We start from the raw sequence: 26,149 nt of genomic DNA, 5'->3' as shown, positions 1-26,149 counted from the left end.
TACTTATCTTGTATGATTTTCTGGTTTTACTCATTGATGTGAGATAAATGACTTTATGCTCATACTTAGAGTTTTAGGGTAAAATTGTCTGATTTTATCTATATAGATATATGGACAGATAAAACAGATTGCTTGCAGAATGATACAGTTGTCAATAAAATAATGAATACTTGTCTTAAAATGGAATGCTCTGGCTTAGATTTACTAACTCTTCAGACCACTTCCTTACTCCTTGGTTTAAGACTGTACCCTTAACTCCTTTGAAGGCACTGGAGTGCTATAAATCAACCTGAATGTTTCTTACCTAAAGCATGATCTGTTTTTTCTTTAGAGTAAGACAAGGTTCATATGCACCATTTTCATATTTTATGAATAATGTTTCTTACAGATTTAGTAAAAAAAATAAATCTCCAACAAAAAACTTCTGGGGATGAGTAGTGGGATAATTTATCCCATGATGCAATTGATGCAATTCTAGTAGTAAGAGAGGTGGTGATCTTTGCTGTTTGAATGAATTATAAAGAACAAAATAATCATGCTATCCAGGAGGATTTAATTATTCCCTGAGTAACTTAAAAATTATTCAAAATTATGTTCTGAGAGCTTATGAGAAGTGCCACACCTATGAAATCATATAACCAGTACCCAACCTTTATTGTATTTTTACTTAGTAGTGTTCTCAGGAATGAGCAGAGTCTCCATCATATCTCAGTTCCCTACCACAGCATATCCTTTGCTGTTCATTTCATAACCTAAATATTGATACCTTACAGCTGCCGTTATTTTTCTCTACTACAGTCTTAGAACATTTTTCTCTTTGCCTTTCTGCCTCTTTCTGCTTTTGAAACCCTGCCTGGGATTCTTTGAGGACTCCTTAGCTTTATAATTAAAGCTGCTGTTCTTAAGGCTGATGTTAATTTAACTGGAGCTTTCTAGGCCTTGCTCTAAGTTGCAAATTAAATGCATTACATTATTCTCAATAGCACTTATGAACCTAAATAAGGAGCTTTGCAGTTTCTTTTGAGCTTAGAGTACTGGGTTGTTTGGTGAATACAGATGAGCTACCTGCTGCACAGCCTTCAGTGCTAAACATTTTTTTAGTATTGGAAGAACAAAAGTCACAAATTACCTTTATTAAAGCCAGTATTCACCGTCTACATTTTTCATGTTATGGATTTGGAATATGGCTGAGATTCAGCTGTCTAAGCAGTCTCTCAGGATTTTTTAGGACAAATCAGTTTGAGCTGGGTAAATCTTTCTAAATAGCAGACGTAAGAGGCGGACAGTGGTGTCCTCACCTGGATGAAATGTTGCCTGTGATGATGTCAAGTCTATAAGGGTCCATTTTTAGATCTTGCCAGAGAGAAGCAGGTTGCTGAAATCTGTTGTTCTGTTGGGATTATTGTTTGCATTTGCATAGAATTCTTAGCACTAATATTCTAAACTTTACTCATTAACCAACCACTGAATACTGTGTGAGAGGTCTGGTGATAGTTTTGTAGTTCTAGGTTCCCCCTTTCTGCTTTGTGGGTGTCTGTTTATCTCATACACAAGCCTCTGCTTTTGCTACAGAGAAGAACTGCATCCCACAAGCTGCTGTACAATCTTTCTGGTCCTATATTACTGAATAATGATTATAAAATTTTATCTTTTTAATTATCTACACTAAAAAATTGCTTAGTAGGCCTCAGCAATTTTTCTGACACTGCCTTTGCTGCTTTCCTTTTGCTTGATTAATCATGGTGCAAACTGTTCCACAGTGGGTTGTTTTTGTAGATGAAGATTGCAATAAGGAATGGACAGTAAATAAATTGTTTTTGTGTCTTTAAATCAGTTCAGGTCATTGTCACCATCTGTGATTTTACTGATATTCTGCTGGCGCTGCTTTTCCCCATCAAAGCTATTTATTTATGCTTTAAGTTCAGAGTTTTAAGTTCATTTGAGTTCATTGTAAAATGCTGTGGGGTTTGAGGAGAAAACTAGGTTAGAGAATCAATTTGTTCACTGAGTTAAAAAAAAAGCCAAACAACCAGATAACCCCTACAGTTGAGTAATATCTACCATGTTAGCTGTGTTTTTAAACAGAGTGCACACATGGAATTTTCAAGAGGCGTGATTTTCTCTGAAAAAAAAAAACAACAAAAAAAAAAGAAATTAAAGTCACAGGCATTCACACTGGTCCTTTTAATCTAAAAGGACTGTGTGGGTAAACATTTTATTTTTGGGATCCGGAAAAACCTTTCATTTGTTACAGTTCTTACCTGAAGACACTTACAGTTTGTTACATGCATTTGTTACAGTTCTTACCTGAACTGTAACATGATATGTTAAGCTTCTAAGACCTTGTCTGCCCTCAAAATCTCATAGTAGAGCCATTCTGTACTGGCCCAGTCATCTTCATGTAGACAAACCCCAGCAGACATCAGGCTTAGTTTCTTTGTTTCTGTATTTTGTGTCCAAAGTGTCCTTAGAGAGGCTTGGATAGCTTCCAGATGGAGATCTAGGTATTTTTATTCCTTCATCTTTGGGAGAGCATAGGAATCCATCTTTGTTCCAAAGAACAGGGAAGGGTCTTGAAGGGAAGTACAAGGGTCAGAAACCTAAATCTAAAGCCTAAAGTTCTTCATCCTTATTTTAGTGCAGTGATGGGCAGGCTTAATTGTAACCATCCATGGTTTAAGGCCATCATTATTAAGCTTATAATTTACCATAGCTGGTCTCTCTGAAGGTTTTGTTTGTGGTAAATCAATTTATTATTGAAAACCAGTATGGAGTATGCTGATTTGGTTAAGAGAATATGAACAACACCCCTGTGAAGTACATGGTATATAAATGCAGTCAAAAATGTGAGTATGAATAGCTAGAAAGCTGAAAAAGTAACTTTTTAAAATAATCTGGTTTTTAGAAGGTCTGTATGGAATAGTCAAATATGGTGTCTGTATAAAACCTGGAAAGTTGCTGTACTAACATGATGAACGAGGTGGAGAGATGAGTTTGAGTTTATTGGCTGGGAAGTGAATCACAAAGCTGTAGAGAGGAAAAATCTTGAGTCGTACTCATATTACTGGTTTGTAGTTTTGGGGGGTTTTGTTTGCTGTTGTTTTTGTTGGGGTTTTTTGTTTGTTTGCTTTTTGTCACTGCGCTTCCCACGTTCTGTATTTTACCCTCCATTCTGTCTTATCAGCAGTAGCAGTCTTCATGCCTGGTTAGAACTGGGTCTTGTGTCTTTGCTGTTCTCAAAATTTAGATAACTGCAGCATATTAGCATGTCAGTCATATACTGTTTTGGTATAGAAATGTTTGGAATTTCAAGTCTATACTTAAATGATTGCTTATGTTCAGATAGTTAACAATTTTTAGGTCTTTTGGAACCTGGTTATTTAAAAATTTTATTTCTGTGGAACTTTGTTTTGGCAGTAGGGAAAGATTTGTATGTTTAATTTCCAAATCCCCTTGATGCTACATTTTGTTTGAAGTCCTGGAGAAATACACTAATGAAAAATATGCATCTCTAAAATGCACTGACAGCTCAAGCCACTGACAGAATGGGACTGAGGAGCTGTCCAGGCCATGGGATGGAACTGATGTAGGGAGGAACACACCAGGAGCAGAGCATCCTGTTGGTGCTTGCCCAGTGCTCAGATTTAGATGCTTTGGGCAGCATACAGCTCATGTGGATTGAGAATGAGAAGGGATGGCAGCTCTGCTTTATTCTTACTCCTGTTAGACCCCACCAAACAGTCTATACATCCCTGAAGGTATATTTAGATGAATATTGACTTCTGTGATTTTGAGGATGATGGATGTAAAGTTCCTAAAATAGCAGATTCACTAGTGAAGTGTCCTGTGGCATTCTAGGATATAGCTCAGAGAAAAGATATAAAACTACTCTGCCAAACTTTAAATTAGAGAACTCTAGAGAGAAAATATGCCACTTCAACTTTGTCACTGGGTATTGGATTGTAATTGTTTCTTCCTACCTTTTGTTCACTTTGGAAGATATTTTTGTCCTACTTTTCTAGAAGAGGTAATGAATATGGGCTTGTTTTCATCAGTCAGGTCATATTTACAGAAGTTGCTGATTTTGTGGTATTTGCTTGAAGGCAATGGAAGGGTTGAAGTACAGAACTATTTTGGGAGGATTCTTCTAGCTATTAGAATTACTTTTGGAAGCAATGAAAGTTAGTTATTGAGGCTTTAAGAAATACCTTTGCAGCAGACATTGCTGGTTAAATATTAATACTGTTTTCCCTTTCCACGAGTGGTGTTGTTATCGAGCTGTTGAGTGGGTGTTGCAGAATGTGGAAGAAATATGATCCTTGAAGAAATACTACTTTTAAAAAATAACTGACGCTTTAACAGATTGCTGCAAAGAAGTTTCCACTTATATTCAAGGTAGTAATTTCAAAGAATGAAATATTTGTGATTCTTCTGTCTGTTAGGAGCACGTTTTTCAGAGTTTGTGTGTAAGATGAAAGCACAACCTGATCCTGAACCTCCTCTGGTTATGAAAAAATCACTCAGCACTTGATACAAGAGTGGAGCAGTTCATGTTAGTAATTAATAGTCTGCAAGAACACTTAGGGGCTCAGGCTTTTTGCAGCAAAAGACATTCTGCCAAACCTGTGCAGCTTTAGTTATATAACTGCTGCTTCTTCCTTCGCATTACGCATGCGTCCCACTGCTTTGCCAGAGAGCAATTTCTTTTTTTTTTCCCTGCCATTGCAACTGCCCAGATAATTCTGGACAGAATTATCCCCTTGACTCCTAAATATGTGACTAATCTCTGTGAATATCATTCTTCTTGCATTCTCTTCCTTTTTTACCTTGTTTTTGTTATTTTTTTTCTTCTTCCTTTTGTCTGTTCTCATTTTGTTTTACACCACAGTTGCTCTAGATAAGCCTTACTATGGCTTTGATTATGTATTACTTCCCTCCTCTTCCCTTCTTTTCTTGACCAAGATTCTATATTCACTTTCCATACTTGCATAACACTAAAATTCAATGTGACCTCAGCTTTTTCACTGAAGTTTGCCCTGGCACACTGTGCAGCCTGGGATGAGTTAGGTGTTCTGCATTTACCTCCTGTTCCTTGGCTGTGCTTGAACTGTTGCTCTTGGAAGTATAAGTGCTTTCAAGTTTTTATTTTCTTTTAATTGCTGGTATCTTATTGATAACATCTCAGGGGCCAAAGGCATGAGGACTTCCAGAAAAAAATCTTGTGCTGGTATGAGTTAACTGCTATTTGATCTTCATTGTTTTGCCAATGAAGTCAGGATGTCTGAAAGCACACTGGAGAGATGTTAATTTGTCTTGTCTTTTGTGCTGTGCCTTACTCTTTATTTTTTGGAGAACATAGGAAGCCAGACAATGTAGCCTCCAAGAAAATGGTAGCCAGCATCTCCTATTACCCTCATTTTTTTGCTTAGTATGCTTCAAGCCTGATTTTGTTTTTAATCAAGAGGCTACTTGGTTTGCATGCTTTCAACAAAGCTCATGCCTCCATGAATAAGATGACCCTTTTGAATGTGGAACATCACGTATTTTGGGATTTGTGTTGTATGCAACAAAAAGCCTTAAACCCTAAATCTAGAAACTGAAGATGGCCTACAAGAAAACTGTGGAGGGACTTTTTACAAGGGTATGTAGTGATAGGACGAGGGGTAATGGCTTTAAATTGGAAGAAGGGAGATTTAGGTTAGATATTATGAAGAAATTCTTTAGTGTGAGGGTGGTGAGATACTGGAACTGGTTGCCTAGGGCGGACGTGGATGCCTCATCCCTGGAAGTCTGAGATAGGGCCATTAGCAACCTGGTCTAGTGGGAGGTGACTCTGCCCATGCAGGGGAGTTGGAACTAGATGATTCTTCAAGTCTCTTCCAACACAAACCATTTTATGAGTCTATGATATGCACTCCCCTTGCTACTTTCTTACTGCATTTAGTAATTAGCCAATATTATGGTGAATAAAAATACTGATATGAAAATAAAATGGGTGGTATGAATGCAGCCTGCTAAACCTTTGTCAGTCTTGGTCGTATCATTGAAAAAAAAGTAATTGTTTGTGGCTACAAGAGCCATCATTTGGCACACTGAATTCTTCGGCAAAAGACACAGCCTCTGGTCTGCATTATCCCTGCAGGCTCTACAATGTGCCTCAGAGTTGTTTGGTATTGTTGTGGCTATGGAAAAGTCTCAAAGGAGAAAAAGTGAACTGTGATGTGCTGGTTTTGAACCATTTATCTACATGTACATGCACAGCATGCTTATCTTCCTTTCCCTCAAGAACAAAGTCTAGACCTTGGGTTGTCTAGAGCAGAACAACCAGGTGCATCTGTCCATATGTATTACTGGGAAACAGTCCTCCTGCTCCCTCATAGTTCAAAGACAGAAGACATACCTGCCATACACATGCACAAGTCTGCAAATGTGTGTATGGCCAACGTGTTTCCAGCTTCCTTTCAGTGGCCAAAAACCTTTCCATCTCTGCATTTATGAATGTTGTGTTAATGATATGTATGCAGCTCCTGAGTACATCTATTCTGGGTAGATGATAAGACATGGCAGATCTTGGTGATTAGAGGAGCATCTGTCAGTTCCTATTTCCCTCTTAATATCCATGCTGTAGCTGTAAATGTAAATGTTGTTAGGTCTATATTTCTAGTTTTTTATTTTGAGTGTAAAAAATTATGCCACCTCTTCTTATTTAAATTATCCACATGTGCTTTTCGAGGGGGTAGGAGCTGTTTTGAAGCTTCCTTGTCTTGACAATTGGCATAAAATGTAATACAGAGATCGTGCACCTATGGCATTATAACTGAATGAATAAAGTATTAGAGAACTCAGGTTTGTTTACATGTCTTGATTTGTATTTTGTTTTTAGCTTTTAATTTAAAGGTTTTTCACCTTAAAATTGTGGTCTGACAGTGCTGCTATATTTCATGGAAATGGAACTCTTAAATTATTAAAACAAAGTAATTCTTGTTATGGTCTGAACAAATTTCTTTGTAAATATAATGTTGAGATCCTGTATAATGTATCTGCCCATTTATAATTCCTATTTTTTATCATAACTTTTTTAAAATTAATTAGCTTTCGGGCCCCATATAAAGTATTCAGAAAAGTAGAGGAATTGCTATATTTTAAAATTTCTAGATGTGAACCTTGTAGAAGTTTTGAGGTGGTGAAATACAGCAAAGTTCAGGGATTGTAGGAGTTCATGGAAGAAAGAAAATTATTATAACCTTTCATATCTACTTTTTAATAAATAAAGTCAGATGACTTTTGCCATCTATTCAATAATTTATGCGTTACATTGATTATTTGTGCCCAACAAATTGACTGTTGTGTGGTGGGTCAATGGTGCTCTTTAAATAGAGTGAGAGAGTACACAACATGCAGTAACTGCTAAAACAGTGTTTAGTGCTTCTTTCTATGACCATAATCTAGAAGGCAATCATATTTTGAACTTCTTCACGAAGCAATATTTTCATTTATTTTTCCTCCATTATTTTTTTCACAAGAAGGGACTATTTGTCTACCGGTTTCATGTCCACTCACTGTCACAACTACAAATACTGTGGTGCTACAGATGGCACTGAAATGGGAACACTCAAGCTCACTGATTTAACAAGGAGCCCGAGGATGGAAATATGCCAAAATCTTCATGTACAGCCAAAGCAGCTTTGTCGGCATCAGCAGCAGGCACGGAGCATTTGTGCATCTTTTAGTTCATCCACCTTGCCAGTGTCTTCTAAACACAGAGGAAAATTTACAAACCTACGTGACAGTGTAAAAAAGAGCCCCACAAAAAGCACAGCAAAAGTAAAAGCTGCTAGTGGTTGGGTATCTGACGGCTCATGTTCTAATTGTTCTTTAGAAAAGGTATGTATTACATTAGGTACTTATGGATGTGCATTTTGGGTGCCAACTGCAGAAATGTCACACTTTTTGCAGTTTTATCGCTACTATTTCTAGAGGATTAATGTTGTTCAATTTTCTTTTATAGTTTATCATTAGAAATCGAAGTAGTAATAAGTAAAGTTGGGGTAGCAAAGACGTACTTCTACACAGTGTTTTCCCATTCAGGTTGTTTCACTGTATACAGTGTAAATTTTTTTAATGGAAATATCTTGAAAGTGAAAGTCTGGTTTGCTTGATACTTGTTATCCAAAATGTGTCATTCAATACTTAAAAAAGCAGCTTTATGGAATTAGCTGGTTCACTTTGCTTTGGGATGCATATTGTGCTTTGAAAATTTCAGATTAGTTGGTATTTCCTCACAGGGGTTATTGTGTGTGTTGGTTAAATATGAGAAAGAGCATTTGCTTTCCTTTCCACAGCATCTGGAGTTGGTGTTAGATTTGAAAGCACTTCTTTTACTTGATCACTTTAAGGCATTATTAGCTTAGCTTTTTTTGAACATATAATTTTAAATAAAATTATTATTATTTGTTTATAAATATCAGAAAGTCCTTCCTCACACTTTAAAATAATTACTTGAGCTTAATTGTCCCATTGTAACAATGGCTTTTCAGTGTAGCTGTTAGCATATCTATTTAGGCTTTGAGACTTGGAGATACTGATCAGGTCATGCATTCCTGTATTTAAATCTGTCATTGTTGTGTGCAATTGTTCATATATATTAAAAACAAGGTTTATAGTTATTTTGAGGATAAGTACTTGTTTTCCAGAATACTTCAGAGTATTAGTTGTAATTTTTAGGAATTCTACAAATTATTTCTTGAAAATTCCTGGGAAGCAGAGCAGTTGAGGTGATACCATAGACTATTGGAGCCTATTCTGGTGCTCTAACAGATACCTGTGTTATATATTCAGTTGGATTATGTGCCATACTAAACTAAAATCAGTGTTCTTTTAAAACTGTGTTCCAGGTCTTTTTGCTCTGATAGTTAGAAAACTTTAATTTTGTGCATTGTCCTTCCTTGTGGTGGTTCCTAGATCAGCTCACTCTATTCTGTGAGACATCTAAGTGAAGACAGTGTTGCCTTCATTTTGATTTGCACATGCTTATAAAGTGGTGTTTGGTGTTGACACCTCTTTCCTCATGAATGTGATGATGGAGGAGACTCAACAGGGACATTACCAGGATGGTTGGAGGATCAGGGAGCAGCTTTTAAGTGATATTAAACATTCAGCACAAAGGGAAAACAGAATGACAGTACTAACAGCTTGTGAGAACTGAAAGAATACAAGGACTTTGAACATCAGTTTTGAGATAATAGGAATACACATTGGAACTATTTGGGAGGGTTCTTGAAGGGTTTGGGAATGTGGAACCCAGAGAGACAAGGGAATGAAGAATTAGGGAAAGGAAGGATGCAGGAAAATACAGCTGCTCTTTGGTGCAGAGGGGTGCAGATTGTTTGGTCCATAAGGAAATCAGCTATAACCGTGTCAGGTATTTTGCTAAGTCAAAGGTCAGTATCTATCAATAACTTCGAGTTGTTTTCAACCTTCTCTTATTGCAGGGGTTATAACTGGGAAGCTGGGTTTCTTCTGACCTGCTAATGGTTAGCTTGTCAGCCTTAATGTTGTGTTACATTTTGATATGTAATATGTATTTATCTGTAATTTAGGTTAACAGGATTTGGTACTGTGTGCAAACACTAGAAGCTACTTATTTTGTAACAAAGCCGACTTGAAGGTGTGGCTTGTTTCTCACATATGCAGGGCTTAGAGATTGCTCAGGGTTTTTAATTTGATCTGTCCTCTAAAGGTTGCTTTTTTCTTCCAGTAACTAGATGTCTGTTGCACTGAGCACTCCTGCATCTGTTGCAAAATGTTTCTTATCAATTTTCTAGACCGGTTTAAATTCTACCCCCACACAGGTTTTTTGAACACACGAAAGATTATGCTGTTGTCCACAGACATAAGGATGTTTAAATGACAGTAGTAATAATCTTTCAAGATATTAAGTATATCTTGTACTTACATCTTTCAATAACAGCAGCATTTTTCACCAGCTGTTCATTTTGGGGTAGATTGACTTTGAACTGAAAAAAAACCCTGTGGAAATACCATATGGACATTTAATAAGGATGGCTACCCTTGGGATGTTTCAGGTTTCTTTAATATTTAATTTTACCATTTAGTTTGTTGTATGCTATTGGTGTATGTAGCTTTGTTTTAAAATATCTCAGGCCTTTAAAACATTAATACTTTTAAAGTCTGGGGTTTTGCTTTATTTTCAGGTTTTAGTATTCTCTTTGGTCATTATGCTACATTGTATTTTAAAAGTGCAAGAATGTGTTGGAGCAACTAAGTTGCAAGAGCTTTGATTTGCTGTTCCGCTTCTACTATTGATGAGAGTTGCCAGCAGTTTATGTTGCTGACAGCTTGTTGACAGCCAGTGTGTTAACATCTCGAAATTATTTGAGTCAATGTTTTGCTCAAAATGCTATCTCTGATATTGTTCTCTTGAAGCTTAAATGTCAGTAGCTTTCCTGGTTAATACTTTAGTTAAAATCCCTAATACCAGAATTCTACTAGTCTGAAGACGTATGGTAAAGATATACAAATGTCTTTGACAGGTAGACTAAATCCATGGTAGGATCTTATACCAATTTGACTAAGATTTTCTGATGGTTTGTTTTTATTTTTCCCCCCTCTGCTTTAAAAACCTAATGTACTTCTGATATTTTTCCCTTTTATCCAAAGAGAGTATTAACTTTGGATGCTATCAGCTTTAGCTGCTGTTTCCTTGCTTTTGCACACTGTTGTATAATGGTGAAGGGTTGCTGTTTTTAAACCAGCCCATAAAAATGCCTGAGTCCATTGACATGAACAGGTTTTCTGCTGATCACCAAAGTCTTATTACTCTGTACTGCAAGGTGAGTAACTTGGTATGAGTAAGCAATGAAGATGTGTCTTGCTACTTTGGCTTCTGTGGCATGAGCACGCTGCTGCACTGCCATATACAGCATGGCTGCAGGTTGTTGGTTGTTTTCAGTTGTGGTTATAGGCTCCAAATCCATAGGCTATTTCAGAGTTTAATTGGTTTCTTTTGTGGTTTTTAAAAATTATTTTTTATTATTTTATTTTAAGCTGCTAAATTTAAATCTTACTTGTTTTAAAATGCTTTTCTAGTTCTCATTATTTTTGACATTTTGTTGGTGATTTTTAGCCCACAGAAGCTGTTCCTTCCTCTTCTCCCATTGTCCCTGTGATCCCTGTCCCACCAGTCCCTGCTGAGACCACTGTCATCCCATCTACCATACCACAGGTTTTTATTCTTTTTTGTAAATTTTGTTCAACTTTTATTTTCAAATTATTTCATTACTTTGTTTAAGTTCATGTTTTTGTACTCTTAAATGTTTGAGAAGAACTGTGAAATAGCTGAATGAGTATACAGTATAGTTGCATCCTAATTTTTTTGTTTTTTATAGCAGTTCCACTTAAAATACCTATATTCTCATATCTAAGTACATTAGTATGTTGTGAAGCACCTAAAGAAAAAAACCAAAAATAACCAAATGAGTGGAAAGAAGCAGTAGAATGTTGGGGGCCTACAGGAAGGCTGGAAAGGGACTTTTTACAGGGGCATGTCCTGTCACTGTGGAACAAGAGGGACCAGTTTGTATCTGAAAGAAGGGATATTTAGATGAGATCTTAACAAGAATCTCTTTAGTGTGAATGTGGAGAGACACTGTAACAGATTGTCCAGGGAGGCTGTAGAGGCCCCATCCCTGGAAGTGTTTAAGATTAAGCTGGATGGTGCTTTGACCAACCTGCTCTAGTGGTAGGAGTCCCTGCCTGTGCAGGGGGGTTGGAACTAGGTGATCATTAAGGTCCCTTCCAACCTAAACTACCCAATGATCCAGTCTATGATTCTGTGATAGTTTGTGTTCTCATACAATAATTTATGTTCTTCACCCATTTGCTCATATTAGTGTGCTTGGGGGCATTTAGACTATGAAGGAGTTTATTTGTTTAGGTTTTTTACCCTTCTTTCCTAATATATTTGACACATACAATGTGCTTTCTTTTTGGACCTTCATCTTTTAGTTCACCTCATGTCAACACAAAAAAATACATAAACCCTGCCAACCCAAGTGAAAGTAGTAAATAGTAATTAACATTACAGTATTCCATGTAACTTGGAATATGCCACTACAACACAGCAAGCTATGGACTAGTTTGAGATAGGTTGTAGTTCTATTTTTGCATATTGGATGGCATTCTAGTTATGTATTTTATAACTTTAATTGCAAAAATCTCAAATGATGGGTGCACACCTTCTGAAAATGTGGGTCTTTTTTTAGAATTTTTTGGTGACAGATAGTTTTGACTTGTGAAGGTAATTAAACTATCCAGAATATTAATCTTATTGGGCTATTTTTGTAGCATAGATGTCAGTTTGGTTTTTTTTTTCTCTAGGTCTGGTTTCAAGCTGCGTGGCTAAACCTGCAACAGGTGGCAGTCTTTGTTTAATCTCTGCCACATAGTTAAATTTTACATAATCCAAATGCTTTTACGGTTTGCTGATTTATAGAGGAATTTCTAGTGGGGGTATGTTTACAGGAATCTCACTGATACTTTTCCCGACAGGCAGACCCAAGATTTTATTAGATTCAGAACTATTTCCCTTCCTCTAGAGAGATTCTGCCCCCATGAGGGCTTGAGGCAGACAGACCAGTGTGAGCAGTGGACTTCTGCTATCAGCCTTGGTAGATAAAGATAACAGAGTTTTCAGTAACATTCACTTTCAGGGAATTGCCAGTGTGCTAAACTTCATGTGAAGTAAAATAATTCATGCTGGACATATTTATTTTTTCGTTGATTGTCATTGCCATGACAGCATTAGTGGCCACAAGGATGCTGGCAGTAGAAGAGTAAGAATTGAGTGGCCTGTGCCTCTGTCTTATAAGCACGTAAATGTCTGCAGGAGTTAGCTATATAATTCTGCATCATTTGTGATTATAAGCAATTAGAAAATACCACAGAAAGCTATAATCAACTTTGGATTTGGCAGATGCATTTTTGTGCAATAGATACATCTTTGTATTTTGTGAGTCACTTTACCCCGTAGGCAAGCCCTTAGTCTGCTTGTAAACAAACTTGTCAAATGCCTTTTAAATATTGAACAGGCACTGGCAGAGAAGCATCCAAATGTTGGGTAATTTGGAGAACTCTTATATAACAGACTAAAATACCAGGTCTTCCTTCCAGAAACATTTGATGTGTTGAGTTAGATGTTACTCTATGTCTCTGCAGTGTCCAGGTGTACCTGAGGAATGCCTGGCAAAAAAGGCTTTTCTTCTTCTTGGAAACTATATTAAATTACTGCTTCTTGATGAAGAATTCAGCTAGATGCAGGAGCATTAGAAACAATCACTTCATTTACAGAAGGTGTTCTGTATTTGTTGTCTACTTTGGGTCTCAAACATACTGTTCACATAGAAACCTCACCTATCAACAGGAATTTGCTTTTAGCTTGTCTTTCCTTTTTAAAAAAACCCCAAAACATTAAAGGAAGGAGACTTGTGAGTCTCAAGATGAAGATTCACAGGAAGCCAGCTGGCACTGCTTTTGTTGAATATGTGTAGATATCACAGAATCCTAATATTAAAAAAATAATAATTCAAAAAATTGAGTAAAATGTAAAAAATGTGACTGAACTTTCAAAATTCTTGTTTTGTTTTCTATTTATAAGTTGAAAAATGTTTTCACAGGTGATGCACAAATATAAAATGAATGTAGGTATGCTTGTCTCTTATACATCCAGTTGAGATTAGACTCCTAATGCCTGATATTCAGTCAGGTTCTTTTTAATGCAATGAAGTATTTTTTAAAAATAGTGTTAATTGTAAAGCTCTTACAGGGATGATGATGCATAATAGAAATGATTGATAGTTTTAATACAGGGTCTTATGTTTAATTTACTCTTATTTTAATAGACTTTCAGTTGAGTAAGAGGCAGAAATTAGGATGTAGCTTAATGGCAGAAAATGGCTGACAGAGAGCTTTGTTTTGACAGAAATTTTTATCGTGATACTAGTAATTAATACTTGATTTCTGTGCTGTGCAAAGTGTGCCCATGCTTCTATTGAGAGAATTGCTAAATGAAAATGGGTTTGATAGCATCTTCAGAGTCATAAGTGTCATCGTGTTTGTTTCATTTTTTTACTTGTCTACTTTTAACTTACATAGAGATCACCTGATTTTAGTACTTACTAAATGTTACAGACCTAATTTTACAGCAACTTGATAACACATTGATGCATCCTGTCTGGTGATTATTCATCTTACTCTTTTATACAGAATGTCTGAGTCACCACTTACTTTCTCGCACTCAGGAGTTTAAAAAATCATGAATTCTTGAGAAGTGTGTTATTGTCATGATAATGAAACTAAAATACAGAATATGAATAGCTTAATCTAATTGTCAAGGTTTTGTAGCCTCAAGTTAGTTTGAATGAGTTCAATACTGGCTTCTACTGCAGCCCATTAAACTCTCTAAATTTATTTCCACACAGTCACACACATGAGAGATAAAAAGTAAAAGGTGAAGAACATCTTAATTTTAAAGATAATGGATTTTATACATATATACATACAAAAAAACCCTCAGCTTCATTAAAGCAGTAAGATTAACTTTGTATGTCCTATTAAGTTTGTATGTCCTGTTGAAGTTAATGCTTCAACAATATTTTAGTCTGAAATCTATCTGTACGCTTTCTTTTCTCTTTATGTTTTGTTCTTAGAGGAGTCTAGATGCTGGCTATTTTAAAGTTAGGCATTTGATGCAAAATTTGAGTCTGCTTATTTGAAAGTATTTCAGAAAAATACTACCAGCCTGTATGGATTTTCTTTCAGTTGAAACAAGATTTTTTACATCAGAGAGTAAAACTGTTAGATTATTTTACCATTTCTCGGCTAAGAAGAATGCTATGCTATTCCATATTTCTATGGAAATCATCTCTGACTGCCAATGGCTGTGAATCCATAATAATTTTCTGATGGAACCACATGCATCTGCTGTGGATTGGCTTTCATAAGTCAGTTTTGTAGATAATTTCTTACATAAGTTTGCATTTCTGTAAGTTTCCATTTTGCAGCTTAAAGAGGAAAAGGAAAAACTTATCTTGGTTTTAGGAAGAAAGAGGAGTCAAATCCACCAAATTTGGTTTTATGGTAGGAGCTGGGAAAGCATCTTCTGAATGTTGTATCACAGATTATGAGGGTAACTGACATCATGGCAAATAATAGCATGATTCTGGTTTTTGTTTTGAAAAATAAGGTAATAAATGACAGAACTTGTATATAAAATAAGAAATGTGAGTTTGAGAAATACAGCAAATTAAATGTTATATAATTGATTAGTAGTATTATTTTCTGTTATACCATATAATATTCTTTTTATTCTTTTGTTAAAGGCAAATCCCCCTCCAGTGCTGGTGAATACAGATTCTTTGGAGACTCCAACATACGTAAGCCTACACTTGCTTTCAGTGATAACTTTACCTAAACTTTTCTGTATCTAGTTGTGTAGGTCTGTTTGAGTACTAGCGTGTGGCAGTGCAAAACATTGTTGTTGGAACACTGAACCTTGGGAATCGCAGAGAACAATCTGTTTCTTCAGCTGTGCTGGCAGATGCTTTAATATTTCATGTGCAACTTGTGTTGCACTTCTCATAAAACCACTCCTTAATGCACTGGCTATATCGAAGTTTTTAGTGCTCAGAATGTTCACAGGTGTGTTTGTTCTCTTTGAAACACTAAGGTAATAAGTGCAGTTACTTGGAGGCTAGAATTTGTGTTTGACAGTGTGTGTTTTGTGATAGGAATACCACTGGCAGATTGAGACTTCAGAGGCTTTGGAATGTAAGTTAGATTGGTATAGGTTTGAAAATTCAGGGCTCCTGCCTAAAACTACTTATATTCAGCCTGCCCATTGTTTTACTGAACAGTGGTCATGTCTGTACTAATGGATTTATATTGTGTTTATTCTAAGTGCTGGAATTGGCAAGTAAAGAGTAAATGTTCTTTTCAAAAGCATTCATAACTTAACATTGCTAGAGAGGAGCTGCAATAGTTGAGTGCAGACAAAAGTGTGAATTAACCATTTAACCAAAAGACAAAAGATTAGTATGGTTATGTAATTGGCTCAAAAATGAGTCCCAAGAGCAATAATGATGCCTCAGACCAGAAGAAACGTGAATAAAATAGATATTCATGTTTCAGAAGGCCCCATCTGATAGAGGCATACAGAGGTAATGGAAACAGGAAAAGAGAATAACCTTAACAGACTAAGCTGGCACTCAAAATTACAAAATACTTAAATGAACAATTTGCAGTGGATGTAACACAAACAAGCCCATAACTATCTGCAATCTAACCTACTCTAAGTCTAGGAGGTTGAGGAAACTAATAGCCTTCTAGGTTCCCCAGAAAGTAATGGAATTGATAACTGGGATGTAATTTAGAATTGTACTTTGGAGATAACTACATTATGAATCTCTAAAAAAAAAAGCTTAATGAGTAAAGCTTGTTCTATTGAAAGGAGAAAAAAGCAAAATATTTATCTAGAAAGGCATCAAGGAGCAAATGGTCAAGAACACATCTCTCACAGTCTCAATGTTGGAGCTGCTGATGGAAGTACTCCCTCTTAGAACTCAAACTGGGCTGGAAAAAACATCATGAAACAGTTTTTGTTCTTTGGAAAAACTCAAGAAAATGCAAACAAAACACAAGTTGGTGTCACATGATAAGACTACCCATACCAGAAAGATTAACTTCAGTACAGCCAAAAGACTTCCAAATTCAAGGAAGATTGTTGTGGCAAAATTACTGCGCTTGTATAGAACTTATTTCATCCAGGGGAAGTTCCTGCAAATAAAGTTTGGCTTAGTGGATTCAAGATCACTTCAGAACTTAGAGTGGTTCTTACCATTTGATGTATCCTTGTTCCTGTCTTTGCTAATGTTGGTTTGTTAGATAAAATTAAAGGTTAATTTGTGGAAGAAAAAACAAGAAAAAACAAAACACTATAGAACTGAGCTAAAGAAAAAGATTAAAATAATGGGGGTTCTTGTTTTCTCTTGTTTATCTATATTATATTTTTAAATTGGATTAAAGAGTTTTGTACATAAAAAGAATCAAGAAACTTCTTAGATATACTAGAATTGGCTTTGTTTTACCTGGTGGTAATGAATAGGGAAATGATTAATTTTTCTTTTTAACAAAACAAAAAACCCAACCAACCAACCAACCAAAAAAAAAAAAAAACAAAACCAAAACAAAACCAACCAAACAAACCACCATGTACTGATCAGTCATCATGAACCATTTCCCAGGTACTGTAATAGTAGACGACTGGTTCACTTAGCAGATGCTGTCATTTGTTTAGCTAATAGCTCAAGGACTAAGCTAACATAAAAACCTCTTGATCACAGTGGCTTCTTTTGTGTTGGTGTGGTATTAGATACAGTTTCATGTATTCAGAAGGTCAAGACCTCTTCCCTTTTCAATGGGGAAATATCATGTGTTAAAACCACAATCTCTTTTCCACTGAACTACTAAGGGCATATCATTTTGGGGGTACTGCAAAGAGAAATATGATAATCTGTCATGTCTAGAATAGATGTGGCTTCTATTAAAGGGGAGATATAATTAGAGATTGAAGAAAAAATGTAATGAGAGGTAAATGAGCTTGACATTAGACACCTTGAAAGCTTTGGCATATCCAGCTTCTGGAGCTTTTAAAATACGTTAAATAAACATTACGAGGAACGATGTAGATGTGATCTTAATTTTGTTTGCAGTGAACTGAAGTCCCTTTTTAATTCTCTGCCAGAAGACTTAAAAATGTTTCACACTGTACATATATTTTGTATCTTTTTAAAATCTTGGAACATTTATGTTGAGAGTAAAGGACACTACTGTATGTAAAGTATCTTAAGTAGAGACAAGGTGCTTTGTGAAATAAATATAAATGTTATTTCTTCCTTGTTGAGCATTTTTTCCTAAAAGACTTGAAATAGGGAGTTTGCTGTAGTTGCACATTGTATATACTGCTGTAGGTATCAGTGGAGGAAAGCATTTGAGCTCCAAGTTATCTAAGTAGCTGAAAAACAAACTTAGTGTTAATTTAATTAAGATCAAAAATTTGCTATTCAGTTGTCTTAGCTTAATTTATGTATTCGTTACTTCTGCTATTTGATTCTGTCTTGGCTCTGCAGACAGCAAAGAATGAGGGTATCTTTTCTAACTTGAAGACAAGGCATACTTCTAGCATTTGGCTTTATAAAAAATTAATCTAAACTCTTCTGGTCCTGTTGCAATTTGTTGATCTTTAGTATATATGCAACATAATAGCAATATAAACAGTTATGACTCTTTGGAAGAGTCTTACCCAGTTGTGGTGAGAAATGGCATAAAGCATCAATCTTTGAATTTTCTCTGCTCTGTGAGGGGCAATACGAGTTTGGAAATACGAAATACTGCTCTGTTCTTCTAGTGTCTTCTCTACCCTATGATTTATTTTTTTTTCAAGCCCGATGAACAGCTGAGAAACTCAAAAGCATTTTTTAAGTGACAGTCAGAGGCAGAGGGCCTCTGCTCTACTGTGTCTATGTAGAACAGTCTGCTCTCTGAAATCTTAACTTTTAAACTTGTACAAAAAGTGTCTGATTCATGTATAGAGCATGTGAAGCCACATGTTCCCTCTGAGCTCTGCAGTCACCAAGATTCAGATGAGATTTGATGGGAGTCAACCTCCAGATGAGCAAACTTGTGTCAAGTGTAAAATTCTCTTAGTCTCACTTTGCTTTCTTTATAGGTCAATGGCACGGATGCAGATTATGAATATGAAGAAATTACTCTTGAAAGGGTAACATGCTAAATGTCTTCCTGTACTTTGTTTTAGATGGGATTTATCATACTTTAAATATAAAAAATTAAGCTGCTTGGTACAGCTAAATGGCAATCCAAAACAATCCTTACTGGTTTGTTTTATTTAGGTAGTTTATTTAACTCAAAGAAACCAAATAAAATTGCAGCCAGTTGCTGGAGCAGGAATAGAAGTTTTTATTGATATTCTTGACCATTAAGAGTAAAATGGGGGAAGGATTTCACTGAGAAATACTGTATTTAATGTAACCGGGAGAGTGAAAAGATCTTGCAGTTGATAGTAAGGGCAGGCAACCCTTAAAAGAAAATATTAGTCTGAGTCTCTGCATCTCTTCTATATATTACATATTTGACATAAATTTGTTGGGGACTTCTCTGGGAAAATAATTTGTCACAAATAATTTACTGATCAAAAAATATTTATGTGAATAATCTTCAAAGATCTAGCTCACTTGAGGGGGAAGTTTTTATCTGGTTTATCAAGTTTACATCAATGAGAAATCTGTGGTATTAAGAGTTACACAGTGACTTACCTTCTCATTAATTCCATGAAAAAAAGTGCAATTACATCTTATGTATGGTTATACGTTATATATTTATTGAATGTCTTTTAATATTTCTTATCAGTGAAAATGGTGTAGATTAGGTTGCATACTGATTCACAAAGATATACTAGAATATCTTTTCTACAAAATATAAATGCTATAATATTTTTTCCCCTTCTACCTGCAGGGAAATTCAGGACTTGGCTTTAGCATTGCAGGTGGTACAGACAACCCACATATTGGGGATGATTCAAGTATTTTCATTACAAAGATTATAGCTGGGGGTGCAGCTGCACAAGATGGAAGATTACGGTATGATGGCTTTGTGTTGGCTTGTTACATGTTGACTAATGTATTATCAAACAGTTGATAGGACACTTTCTGTTACTTTTAATAGCTTTATTATGCTACATTACATTTTATAAAAGTTTTTCTTACAGAATTATTTTGTAAATACTGAAAATTGTTTGAGTGGAACAATTTTATTTATTTTTTTTCCAACCAATAAAATCTGCGGGTAGGTGAATTAAGAGAACTTTTCAGTGGTATAAATAAATTATGCCATATGTTCTTAATGCAATACAATGGAAAAGCCATGGTAGGATAGGTAACTCTTGGTTATCCACGCACAGATTTTCTGATCTGTAAGATAATTGAGCTTAATAACAATGGTCTTTTATACTTGGTATAATTCTGTGTCTTAATTTTAAAAAGATGCTACATTTACTGAAAAAACATTTCTGGTTTAAGTTAATAGAGTACTCTTTCACCAGTATATACTCCATGGTCTTATTGGTAGACTGATATTTCTACTTAAGTCTTAGTAAGGAAGAGTTGGCATATTATTAGATAGTCATAAATGATTTTTTTTTAGCTTCTTTGGGAAGTGCTGGTGGGAGTTAATAACAAAGCATTAATGAATTATTTTTCTAATCCAGAACAGTCTTTAAGCATACTCCTGTATCACTGTGTGGAAAAAAACCCACCAACATATTCAACTCTAGCCTTTATTTTTTTTTTTTTTTTTACGAACTTGCCATATCATTTTTGGTAGACATGACTGCCTGGTGGTTTTTAGTCTTAATAAGATTATTTTAAGGTCTCATTTTAGCTTGTTGGCCATTGTCAGAGGTACATCTGGCAGAACATAGTGACAGGTGGGTCAGGCATTGTACTTAGTGTAATGAGAGCTCAGTGTTACTACAGCAATATGTTAAATGAGGTGGAAGCCAGCACTTAAACAGCCTGCTAAAAGCAGGAATGGAGGTTGGCTTGTTCACATCATGTCTTACAAGTAGCATGGTTTCATTCTGTGCTTCCTACTTTCTGAATTTTTTAATTCTTATAGACCTAAACAAAAAAACTTAAATGAAATATATGTAAGATAGTGCCTTCTTCAGCTGCAAACAAAATATTAGCTTTAAATATTTTCTAGTGAACCTTGTTTTATTTTTAAGCACTAATAAATAATTCTAGAGCCTTATCTTTAATCTATATGTTTTTGAAGAAAAATCTAAGCATTTTAATGTGTTAAGATGTATGTTAGTGTATTGTAGATAAAATATCTAATGTGTAACACAACAGCTGAACATGAATGTTGCTGTCTCTAGGGTTAATGATTGTATTCTACGAGTAAATGAGGTGGATGTCCGGGATGTGACTCACAGCAAAGCCGTGGAAGCACTGAAAGAAGCGGGATCAATTGTACGATTGTATGTCAAAAGAAGAAAACCAGTCACAGAAAAAATAGTGGAAATCAAACTTGTAAAAGGCCCTAAGGGTATGTTGGATGTATGAAACTTGGGTTTCACAGGAAGGATAGAGTCAACAATAGATTTCTGCAATTTTTTAAAAAATGAAATAGTACTTTATATATGAAGTTCTAGAAAATGCAGAATTATGAAAAATAAGATGCTTTTGAGTTTTCATCCCTATCTTGCAAATGACAGAAATGTGTTTCTAATGCTAGTTTAAAATATAATACAAACGGGAGTAAAATATTTCATTTGAATTACCTAGAAATTTAAAAAAACTATTACTTTTTTAGTATTACTTTATTCCTTTAGGGGGAAATGTTGCACAGTGGTTCTTTAAATATCAGTGTTGATGCTGTAGCTGTGCTGTGTGCATCCTTCACAAGTCATGAAGTAAATTATTTTCATTTTCAGAACATCAGTAAATATTAGTTTTTTTCCAGAACTTTCTGGAAAATTGCGTAGTTCACTTGGAAAGGCATCCATTGATTCAACCAGACCCTAGCATAGTATTTGTATTTATCTGTATATATGTACATGTGGTGCAGATAGCATTATATTTATATAATAATTTTAATTTAATGAATGCTAAGAGATTTCTTGATAAATTACTTTATTGTCAAGCAGGTCTTGGTTTCAGTATTGCTGGTGGTGTAGGAAATCAGCATATACCTGGAGACAACAGCATCTATGTAACCAAAATCATTGAAGGCGGTGCAGCACATAAAGATGGCAAACTTCAGATTGGAGACAAACTTTTAGCTGTAAGAAAGAATTGCTTTATTTTTTTAAATGATCATTCCCTTTTAGGCCCAGTAAGGGCATGTCACGGTTTAACATTTTGTGGTTAACGGTTAACGGTTTAATCATTTTGTGGTTAAGCTGCCTGCTAGCGGAGACTTATTTCATAGAAGTTGGTTTAAAAAATTATATTGCCTGGATATCAGTGTTAAAAACCAAATCTGCAGTTTTCAACACCATCTTGCCAGGAAACCTGAAATATGTTCCTCAGCACCGTGTTCCATGCAAAACCTGTGTTAATCAGGCAGTTTATTTCTGATGCCTGCTATTATTTTTCTGTGATACAAATCACAGTAATGTAAACTTACATACAGTTGTTCTTTTCAAAAAAAGAATAATGGAAAGGAACTCCCTTTACTGGTAGCTGGCCAGCCTGTAGTCAAACTGCTGCTTATATTTTATTTCAGTGTTTGTAATACTTCTGCATGGCTTTTATTGTTTTTTACACTTAAGATATTTCAAAGTGCCATTTTCTATGCATAAATTAAAAATATCTGTCAACTTTCTTAAATTCCATCTGGAAGTCTAGTTGTGCAGCTAGAAAAACAAGAGCTAGAGCCAGGAACTTCTGAAATGTAAACTCAACTCTTGTAAGGTGCAGTTGTTCCACACCCCTCTGTCTTCCAGGCAGTACCTGCTTGTGTAAGAGCTCTGAGTACATCTATATTTGGAGTACATGTCAGCAGAATGTGTGCTCTGTAGCTCTTGGAACTGACTGTGGATGGTTAGTGTAGAGTTTCCCATCTGTAGACGACATTTTGTCTAAATTTGTTACTTAAAGACACAGAGCTGGGAAACTGCAGCTAATTAAAGAATCCTGGGGTTATCCCTTTATCTAAAGAATCCTGCTTTTTTTAAAGTATTAGGAATGAGATCACAGTATTACAATTGATAGATAGTTCTATGAATTCTGCTCAAGACACAGGCAAATAAATCCTCACATGAGAACTGGGAGAAAAAAAGAGAGATTATGTTTTTACTATTAGCTGCATAATAAATATAGAGACTCACAGAATTATCATGATTGGAAAAGACCTCTATGATCAGAGTCCAGCTGTCAACCCAGAAAAAAACACCATGCCCACTAAAGTATGTCATGAAGTGCCACACCTACTCCACCACCTCCCTGGGCAGTCCATTTAGTGCCTGACTTCTCTTTCAGTAAAGAAATTTTTCCTAATATCTGGTCTAACCCTCCCCTGATGCAACTTTATGTCATTTCCTCTGGTCCTATTGTTATTTACTTGGGAGAAGTAAACATTTTATATAGTTTTTATATAGCCAATTATGTCTTATTATTTATTATCTTTAGGTGAACAGTGTTTGTTTAGAAGAAGTTACTCACGAAGAAGCAGTGACTGCCTTAAAAAATACATCTGACTTTGTTTATCTGAAAGTTGCAAAACCCACCAGCATGTTCATGAATGACAGTTATGCCCCTCCTGACATCACAAACTGTAAGTTCAGCTTACCTTTGTGATTTAATTTTCTCTTTAAGGTGTTAGCATACTCCAATGTTAGTATTTTAACAGCTTCAAGCTTTTTAAAATTACACCATGTGAATAGCTAAGAAAGTTGATTAATCAAGAAAATTATATGCTATGCAGAATATCATACTGTAACTTGTATACTGAAAAGACAGCACCAGTGGGGACCTTAGGGTGTTTCCATGACTGATGTTGTCCTGTCTGAGTGACTCAATGTTTCTGATCACTTGCTGAGTACAAGGAGAACATGTGCCTCATTCTCCTGGAGGCTGTGAAGGATAACAAACAATGCTCTGCATAGATGTTCAGGGTGCTGTGAACTGAGCAAAAGCCAATTCTTTTTCAGGTAGAGGTTAGTGATGTTATTACTTACTTTTTCCAGTTTGTCTGCTTTTTCATGAGCTGCAAATATTTTGATTAAACTACACTGAGAGAGGAGAGGGATGTCTTTTTTTATTCCATGCTGACTTACTTGAAGTCTTCAGTTTTATCTGATTGTTGATAATTCAAGTGGAAAACCAGTGAATTCCAAACTGAAAATAGTTGGAAGAATTTCTTGTTTACATAGGGGTACTGTTTACAAGAGTCTTTTTGAAGTCAAATGTCCAAAACCAGAAATTTCAGGGTTGAAATACAATGTTAAAGAAAAGTTTGAATGCATTCTACTGTTTCTTCAAGAGGGATATTACCACTTACTGTTTGGAGCAAGGTATGAGAGTGATGTAATTGTATCTTTCCATGGCTGAATGGGTGAACGTTTCTGGATTTTCACTTATCTTGTCACATAAAATGATACTTGGGGAGAATTATTTTAGGGTGGGTAGGTTTTTGGGGTTATTTTTGCTTCCTGCTGTTAGATATAAGTGATTGATATATAACACTGACCTGTTCAGATACTACTTCAGATGAAAAAAGGAGCAGTTTTGGACTGAGAAGCCACTGATGTAATATAAGCCAGAATCTGAAGTACCTTATAAACCCGTCATTTGTTTGCAATAGCTATATTATCTTGAAATCTATTATCTACTAATTATCTATTACCTTTAGATCTATGATCTACATCTGGAGATGATCTTGAAATCTCTGTTCTTTGACATAATACTCATTTTCTGCTTTCATTTGTTTATACCCACTTTTATAGTCATATATACAGTTAGAGAGCAGCGAGTTTCCTTTTGTGATATCTAGTTTGTCAATAATTCAGTCTTTCCAATTGTTTCCTTGGAAGGAAGACTTCCTTTTCCCTCTGCATCATAAATGTCTGGTACCTTGTTGATATAAATACTTGTGAAACTACTCAGTTGAAATACTGCTAAGAAGATCTAGAAGTTGTTTAAACCACCAGTATTATCTGTACAGGGTATATTGTACAACATTATTGTCAGAAAAGCATATGCACTGTTTTTGAGAGACAGAGAACCTGCTTCCTCTGCAGGCCTCCTTTGGAGGCATTACTAATGATACATTTTTGACTCAGTCAATTTGTCCTTTGTATTTTTCCTATTTGTGTGTGTGCATTGCTATGGTATTTCCACCTCCATTGAGCAATAAAAAACTGCAAGGTTGGGGAATAATCAGTTTCCTCACTAGAGATATAAATGCCTTCTTATTCCTTAAATGGCATAAATACAGGAAGAGAAGACTGTGTAATAAGAGTAAATTACAAAAACTTTTCATTTCCTGTTTTAGAGATTTAGAGAACTTGTGATTGGTTTCCTTAGGATCATAAGGAAATAACAGGAAATCATCTATTTTCTTTTTGTGTAGAACTGTGTTACATTGAGTGGAGTGAGGGGGGGTGGATTTGGAAATGAAATTTCTCCCTAAGTTTGTTTTACTTTTCCTGTCAAAGCAAATTCCTATTATCCTCATAATTTTCTCTTCATTCAAAACACAGTTCTTTTATAATTTCATATTATTGCCTCACTAATAATGTTTCATTAGAAACAGAAGTTTAGCCCTGACCTAGGATTCAGAAAGTGATAGCCTTTTATTTCTATAATGTTCCGCATGCACATTCATGTATAATATCCAGCTAAAACAGATTTAGGAAAGGTGCAGTCATATCCGGGGTTTTGTTTTATTTTGTTGTTTGGTTTGGTGGGGTTGTTTTGTTTTGTTTTGTTTTGTTTTTTCCTGACAGCTCCGTTGAGAGCCTTTTTATGCTGTGTAGGTTTCCTTCCCTAGCACTGCGAATACCAGACTTAAAAAGGACTCGACTTTTCTAAGCAAGTGCCATATGTAGAATTTTATAAATGGTGTAACCAGTGGTGATGTGGGACAGTCCACAGGTCTGAAAGAATAAACTCTTGTATTGCTCAAAATTTGAATTTTAATTACATGGTGAAAGGATAGAAAGCTTAAAAAATAAGAGTGTGTGATAGTATTGGCTGGTACGTAAATTTCTGAACATGATGCAGTTAAAAGCTTTAGGACTTATAAATAATCAAATGGAAAGCACTGTAAGTCAATGAGCGTGGAATTTGTTATGAAAGATCTAATTGCCTTCTACAAAATATGCATCTATGTAACTGGTGCTGAATTCTGAAAAGCAATTGTAAATTCATCTTGTGTATTGATAAGATGTAGTGCATGAGCAGAATGTACAGAGCTACTGCAGTGTACTACAGTTGTTTAGGTTTGTTAACTAAAACCCATTTTCCCTTATTGGAAAAGAGCTCATAAAGTC

General features: G+C 35.4%; 1 protein-coding gene across 6 annotated transcripts in view; it reads left to right on the top strand.

Annotated features, from left to right (window-relative positions):
- DLG1 (discs large MAGUK scaffold protein 1) overlaps window positions 1–26,149 on the top strand; it is a 144,863-nt gene that overhangs the window by 76,159 nt on the left and 42,555 nt on the right. For all 6 annotated transcript variants that reach the window (XM_030455937.1, XM_030455936.1, XM_030455935.1 and 3 more), the window contains 7 exons: window positions 11,147–11,245; window positions 15,399–15,452; window positions 18,803–18,853; window positions 19,606–19,730; window positions 21,029–21,198; window positions 21,800–21,936; window positions 23,286–23,430. In XM_030455937.1, coding sequence (XP_030311797.1) covers window positions 11,147–11,245; window positions 15,399–15,452; window positions 18,803–18,853; window positions 19,606–19,730; window positions 21,029–21,198; window positions 21,800–21,936; window positions 23,286–23,430 — 781 coding nt within the window. The remainder of the gene's footprint in view (window positions 1–11,146; window positions 11,246–15,398; window positions 15,453–18,802; window positions 18,854–19,605; window positions 19,731–21,028; window positions 21,199–21,799; window positions 21,937–23,285; window positions 23,431–26,149) is intronic.

This window comes from Calypte anna, chromosome 9 (assembly GCF_003957555.1).
Source record: "Calypte anna isolate BGI_N300 chromosome 9, bCalAnn1_v1.p, whole genome shotgun sequence".
Lineage (NCBI taxonomy): Eukaryota > Metazoa > Chordata > Aves > Apodiformes > Trochilidae > Calypte > Calypte anna.
Note: the sequence above shows the minus strand (reverse complement) of the source record. Positions and strands in the feature narration are given on the sequence as shown.